At 37.4% G+C, this 7,675-nt stretch overlaps 1 protein-coding gene across 1 annotated transcript; it reads right to left on the bottom strand.

Moving 5' to 3' along the window:
- Window positions 1–3,048: 3,048 nt before the first annotated feature.
- LOC126601588 (palmitoyl-acyl carrier protein thioesterase, chloroplastic-like) lies at window positions 3,049–7,192 on the bottom strand. The gene is made up of 7 exons (XM_050268316.1): window positions 6,884–7,192; window positions 5,394–5,923; window positions 5,084–5,217; window positions 4,221–4,334; window positions 3,868–4,039; window positions 3,698–3,766; window positions 3,049–3,500 (listed from the first exon to the last, which is right to left on the bottom strand). The coding sequence occupies exons 2-7, from the start codon at window positions 5,880–5,882 to the stop codon at window positions 3,231–3,233; spliced, it is 1,248 nt and encodes a 415-aa protein (XP_050124273.1). The 5' UTR covers window positions 5,883–5,923; window positions 6,884–7,192; the 3' UTR covers window positions 3,049–3,230.
- Window positions 7,193–7,675: the final 483 nt, after the last annotated feature.

Consider the following 7,675-nt stretch of genomic DNA (forward strand, 5'->3'; position numbering starts at 1 on the left):
TCAAGTTTAAGATGTCGAAGCTTTTGGAGAAGACATTGAACTTCTAGAATATTATAAATATATATTATAGTTTATAAATATGTGTTATATTATATATTATATTATATTTTCGGTACGGTACGGTAATACCGTGGTAATGGTATTCATTACCAATACCGTACCACGAACTTTCGGTACGGTACAATACCGTACCATTACCGTTGGCACAAAAAATTTGGCACAAAATCGGTATGGCACGGTTGGCAATTCGGTTGGCATGGCAATTTGGCAAAAAAATCCACCCCTAATTGTACCTAGTCATCGTTCGTCTATCTTTTGTTCGTCATGGCCTCCTTCTCTTCGTCCTCTACTCCAAATCCCAGCGTCACGAACTTCGTCAAACTATCCGATTCTAACTATATTGAATGTGATGTTATGTTATAATTTATGTAATCAATGTACTTGGTTTCAATTAAGCAATTGGGGATTGGTGCCTAATCATGTGAGGGTCACATGCTGGGTTTTGAGCTTTCAACCTATTCATGTGCAATTGTACATGCATGAGTTGTATTAAGAACAAAACACAGCCATTAAATATGTGTTTTTTCCTCTTTGGTTTTTAATAATAGCATCTTAATTTGGGATTAATAGTGTTTTTTTTTTCTTTCTTTATAATATGGACTTTAATCAAACACCAATTTGAAGTTTCATAAGAGGCCCATTGGAGAAAGTCTCGGCCACAACTTAGGTAGAATACCCAACCCAATAACCTCACCACACAATTCATCTTTCAGCCCAAATGTGAATTACTTTTCAATTTATTCATTTTCCAGCTGAAAAGATCAATACAAATAAGGGTTTTTATCACAAATGATCTTTGAAATTAAGCCTCACCATCAAGATGATTCTTGAAATTAAAAATCAATCAATGTAGTCCCTAAAAATAGGTGTCGCGAGTCAATGTGGTTCTTCCGTCACAATTCAGTAAAAAAAATTTGTTAAGTGTTGATGTGGCACATAAATAGGTCCCATAAGTTATTTTTCTCACAAATGGTCCTTGAAATTGACCCGCGACATTAAAATGGTCTCTGAAATTGAAAATCGATCAATGTAGTCTTGCAAGTAAGTGTCCTAAATCAATGCTCAGTTTCAAGGACCATTGTTTTGGTTAGCCACTTTCAAACCGTTTTCCGGCCAAAAAAGGGCAAGTTAGCCATCAAGAAAGGTATCATTCTCTTTGTCTCATCGAGAAATATGATTTTCATTTTTGAATCACCCGATTTCGTTGAGTATTGAAAAAGTTATGAACGTTTAAAGTTTACCCAGTTTCTGGCGAGTTTTCCAGTTTTCCCGCGGATCAGTCACTTTTCAGGATATTTTCCGGCCATCTTTGGCAACCATTAGGCTTCCAAATAGGTATAATCTTGTTCTACACTTTCCTGTCTTCATTTTGATATATTATGGATCAAATTTAGTTAAGAATCGATTGAGTTACGAAGCTTTGAAAATTGCCCAAAGAGTTTTTAACGGAATGACCAAAATCATGGATGGTGGACAATCTCATGGACCATTTTTATTGATTTTCAATCTCAGTGACCATTTATATTGATTATGCAAATCTCAGAGACCATTTTGGCTATTTAGCCAAAAAAAATTACAAATAGGTTTAATAATTTAATAGTTAATAAAAAGTTGTAAACCCAAAAACGTCATGCAATCACCTCTTATCCCAATCCACATTCCTCTACCTCATTTGCTGTCCATTCTCTAAATCCTCACAACCTTAATCTTGGGAAGCTTGTTCGGCGCTTCCCTGGTGGTCTGGTGACTCAAAGAATAGCGAGGTTTGCCTCATGATAATGATGTTATAACCAAGGTGCATATATTGTTGGTTGAAAACTATTTCTAAACCCCCTCTTAGGCCTTTAAAAATTTATGGAATGGATCTCTCTTCGAAGTAGGCCCTACTATAAGAAGAAAAAAAATCATTGTGGCGGAATGATTATATTGATTTGTGACACCTATTTTCAAAGACTACATTAATCGATTTTCAATTTCAGAGACCATCTTGATGGTGTGGGTCATTTTCAGAGACCATCTTGATGGTGTGTGTTAATTTCGGAGACCATTTGTAATAAAAACCCATGAATCTTGTGAGGCCTGTTTAAGTGTCACATTTGCACTTAACGAAATTTTTAACAGAATTATGACGGAATGACTACATTGATTTGCAACACCTATTTTCAGGGACTACATTGATTGATTTTCAATTCCAGAGACCATCTTGATGGTGAGAGTCAATTTCAAGGACCATTTGTGGTAAAAACCCTAAAAATAAATATCAACGGAGCCTAGGACATTTAAGGGTGGGTACAGATCGGTTTGATACAGTTGTTTTTTTTAAAAAATGCAACTTTTAATTTTCACACCTTTTTGCAGATGCGGTAAGGATAATATTCTAAGTCATTTAGAAACAATAATACCATTTGTTGAGTCAAATTAGTAGTTTTTTATTGAATTTTTAACTTGAATACTAAAAACTACTAGCAGAAAGCCCACCCCTATCCTCTAACTTTTTGATTGAATAAATCAAATAAAAACCAAGAGACAAACAAACAGAAGCATACGCAAGAAGAAAATGTGTTCGACAATCATCTCCCGCCGAAAAACTGGGGCTTCTAGTTTGAGAAATAAAATAAAAAATTGATGAAGCAAAGAATGCAATACAAAAGAAGGTCATTATTCATTAAGACACCAATCTTCCAACTAAACGATCTAAATGTGAACCAATGAATAAATTTTGCCATATCTAACCAGAAAAGTGCCAAAAATATACAGTCTTGTTGTCTTTTGCCCTGTGTTTAACCAAGGCAATTAACCTGGAGTCAGTCTCCCACACAGCGAAAGGTTCCGAGTGGCACAAATCAATAAAATTACAGGCAAAAACCACCATGGGCGAGCAAAGCATAACGAGAGAGACTATTAGTGCGGAGAGAGAGAGAGAGAGAGAGAGAGAGAGAGAGAGAGAGAGAGAGAGAGAGAGAGAGTGAGAGAAGAGTACACAAGGGCTAATTACAAAGGGACTACATTTTTATCCTTTTTGCAAAGATGACAGATGGGAGGGAATATATATATCTATAGGATGAAGAAACATATATAAATCCGAGAAACATGAGCATGTTTCTACACAAGCAATGGGCACAGGCCGAAGGGACCGATGTAGTCCCAGCCACAACGAACCCAATGTTTTGCTATGCGCTTTCCCCTGGAAGATGACCCACAATCCCAAGACTGTTGGCGTATTTGGGCTTCCACTCGGTCCTTCCCCTCACAATCTCGGCCCCCTCCTCGAGCCGAAGCATGTGCTGGCACTCCACCCCGCCATTACTTCCCAGGTTGCCGATATCAGCACCTGAGACTGCAGTCAGCGACTGAAGCACACTGTCCCTCCCACACTCCCTCCTATACTCCAGAGTCATAGAAGAGAGCTCATGACTCTCCAGAATTGGCAAGGGAGCACTCTGCATCAACCAAAATCGTCTTTCAGTTAAAAAAATGATCATTATCCATCCAAAATCTCGATGTAAAACACCGGCTAATTACTTTCCGGCTTGGTATATAAGTTCAACTTAAACTCAGAATCTGCAAACCTACTGGTACAACTTCAACTAATGAAAAAAAAAAAAAAAAAAAAAAAAATTCACCGACAGAAGTCTACCTCGAGGATCCAGCCAATGTACTTCACGTTATTAACGTGCTGATTGACATCTAAATCACTCCACCTTGGCTGCAAATAGAGGGGAAAAGAACATAAAAAGAAAATCCTTCATAGTGAGCAAGCAGCTAAAAGAAACGCATTAGAATTCTGTGCAAAGATGATAGACTTACAGTTAAACCGGAGCGAACAAAGTCCGCTGTTTTGTCGTCAAGTTTTGGCAGTTTCCTGCCATCTTCCTCCACAACAGGAGGAGAATTCATAAAAAAAGACTCTATTTCACCTCGAACTTCATCAGGCATCTTTGATAATCTCCTCGTCACTTTATTCATCATCACCCACACACTGCAAAAGCCACAGCGAAAACAACGGCCGTACCAATCCCAGTCAGTTACTCTTCAAAACACCATTTAATTGTGAAAGAGCGCTAAATTGCTGACTGAATTGTTAAAAGCTACCTTGGATCTGTAATATAGAAAACACTTCTTAGATCTAACTGTAACTAAAGAAAAGGCATAACAATTACCTGGAGGCTCTTGTTAGAATTTGGCCAGTTTTCAAATCCTGGATTATCCAATCACGACGCATTCCATTCTTCCCAGAGGCACTAACCCAAGTGTCAACTTGAACAACGTCACCCCTGCAAGAAAGAAACTATTTGAGTCTATCACCATGATATTCCAATCAAATTAATGAAATAACAAATTCTCCCATTCAAAGATAAATATAGTCATCTGCTAAAACAGATGGTATACAACTTGTCAATTTAACCTAGTTGGGCATAGAAATGGTGTATTAGTGCAACTTAATTATGTTCCCAAAATCGTCGATACTTTAACACTCATTCTTGTATTGGAAATTTGAATAGTTGGCTTCTGCCTCTAGCATCTTCCTCTTCTAAAACCAAAAATCAACTTGCCAGAATCAGAATGCAAATGGATATGAATACATCAACTGGCTCATAATACACAACCTTTGTGCCAAAAATCATTACAACATACAAAGACGAGAGAAAATAGGTACCCTTCAGACGTTGAATGCACAGTGAAGAGAACAGAAGAATATTAATACAAATTAGCTCCACATATCTACTAATAAAATTTTGAATTACTGTGATAAACTAATAATGCATCAACAGCGTGCTTGTGTTTTTTACGAATACCAAATTGAATAGTAACTTTTGAAGTGTCCCCACCGCTATTCAAGCTAATCTTAAAATTGTATAGAATTCAAACAATACATAATAGCATGGTAGCACCAATAAAAATTCCAAAATATTGTTTAGTTATTAAAGTCAAAATCCATAAATGAACAAGTGACCAGGCAAAATAAAACTTGAATGACTTTTCTAGTAGAAGAGCAAAATGCATGTGTGATGTTTTGACTTACCAAGTAGGATAGCGGTCTACCACAACCTGCATTTTCGTTACCACCCATATCAGGTTTCTTACAGTCATCTCTGGAGTTGAACCAAAGCCATCTCCCAGAAGCCCAGCAGTCTTAACATGATTAAGCGCTGTTTCCTGCAGCCCCAAAAGAAAAGTAGTTAATGACAAAGCTAGTCAAGAAAAAATGCACTCAAGCTCAAGAACGTGAAACCAGTCACAGAACATGCATTCTGTGCTTCAATCTTTTTAGCTACAAACTGAATTTGAATTTGTCAAAAACTATAAACAGAGAAATTGAATTTGTCAAAAACCTGTAAATGATTCATTAACGTCTCTATTGAAGCCGTACGATCAGCACCTATTTCATATGATCTAATTGAGAAGTTCTGGCGAAAGACAAGACCATCCTGAACAATTCGTCCTAGACCAAATGGGTCAATGAGCATGTCAGGCCGCTTGGGTTTCCAATCAAGCATCGTCCATTGCTTCTCTGCTGCCAAGAAGATTGTGGTAATAGCAGCAAGGAGCACACTCCAATCAGGTAATTGGTTAATGAAAGTCCGCGCAGGAGGGGATGAGATGTCATCCCCATGCTTCCCACTTTCCACAGTTGCCAAACCAACACTAGTTCCATTTATCTTTGGAGGGGCTTGAGCATTTGCCTTTACCTGCAAACCACCCGATGCAGATTTCGATTTGAGTCCTAAATTGGCTGACCCAAGCTTGGCGTTCTTGGAGCTAGAGCCTGAGTTGGGAGAAGAAACCGGAAAGAATGACGCAGTAGCGGCAGTGGCAACCATGATGACAATTGGACCAGAGCAAAGAGTCACGGATCAGAGCACTGTAACAGTAAAATTCCAAATTTGTCAATAGTTTACAAAAATAATGAAATCTTCAGAAATATGCTCAGAATGCCAGCATGTTACTACTGCAGTGCAGAACACCATTGACACAAGAACACCGAAGTTAACGTAATTACAACAAAAACTGAGAACAATTTCCTTCCTTGACAAATTATAGGCCAACAACATCACCTGATTCCGTTTCCAGATGCAACGAAAAATACAAAAGAATTTGTGCTGTGCACTTATCCATGTTTGGTTTGTTTGTTAGGGAAAAGCAGTCTAGAAGACAACCCAATTCAGAAACTTAAAAAAGACTCTACATTCACAATTTGAAAAACATATTATCCCTTACAGAACCGAAAAACCAAGGAACGAAAAATAAAAAATATTCAAACCCCATAAGATATTAGCAATTTTCAGCATACGTTTCAATCATCAATGATTGAGTATTACCCGAAACGAAAACACGAAAATTTAACCTAAAATTATGGATAAAAAAAGAGGATAAGCAGCTCAAATTATAAAACTTAATCAGAAATTAATCCATCTCCGAAAAATATAATTTAGAAAGCACAATGATTGATACAGCTAATGCCCACAAAATTGAAAACTTTCGGAATATATGCAGAGAAAATCAAGGCAGATCTGAGCTTTTGCATCAACACACATCCAGTGAGAAATGACACAACCATTTCATATGCCATACAAATGTTTTACAACACGAAAAGAGAACCATTTTTCCACTTCGTTTCTTCAAGCAAACAAATTTTCTTCCTTGTCTGTTTGGTTGCCGAGAAAATGAAGAAACGAAAAGAAAAATAATCAAAATTTCAAAACTTTTTCATGTAGATCTCCGTTTTTAACGGCCGGAGATAACACGTCCCCCTCAAACCAAACGAAAAAACACAAAAAAAGGCGGCAACAAACAACATTCACATTCATTCATTCTGTCTTACCTCAACTTTCTCGGCAACCAAACAGACCCCTCCGGGAAAAATTGAAAAGCTTTCTGGACCTCCTTCTGCCCTCACCTTCAACCAAACAAACTCGAATCTAGAGCACAGGGAAGGGCAATTGCGTCATTCCGGATCGTCGAAACCTCTATTTCAGCGTAATTTCTAGGGTTTCCGATTCTCCTTCGTTGGCGGTGGTGGCGTTCCTTTTAGCTTTTGAGGGAGAAAGTGTAGAGAGAGAGAGAGAGAGAGGGAATTTTAGGGCCAGCGGCTTTGTGGGTGGTGGGGAATTGGCTTCCAGCGAGGGACTTTAATATATAGTATCCACCTGGCTCTGATTGATCCCGCCTCATGCCAGTTCAACTTCCAAGCTTCTTCCCCCAACACTAATTTTCTCCTTTTTATTTACGTCTTTGCCCCTCCCTCCCTCCCTTTTTTTGTTTTTTATTTTTATTTTTGTTAATCGAATTTATTTAATTTGCCAACAATTATTGTTGAGTTCGTTTTTGGTTCATAATAATTGTTGTGTTATTTGGGGCCAACATTAATATTGAATATTGTTGGGTTCAGAGCTGCCCTTAAATTAACCAAATTGCACGAATTATCGTGATGGTGATCTTTTATGTAAATGTAAGACTTATAGCGATAAAATAAACTATTGATGATATACTTGTGGTATCTTCGCTGTGCATTTAAAGTACAAATTTATTTTATAGATAAGTTAAATTGAATATAAAATATGACTTATAAGGGCAGACAAACTTTAATGTTTTAAAATGACATTTTCACACTTGC

Source organism: Malus sylvestris, chromosome 15 (assembly GCF_916048215.2).
Source record: "Malus sylvestris chromosome 15, drMalSylv7.2, whole genome shotgun sequence".
Classification (NCBI taxonomy): Eukaryota; Viridiplantae; Streptophyta; class Magnoliopsida; order Rosales; family Rosaceae; genus Malus; species Malus sylvestris.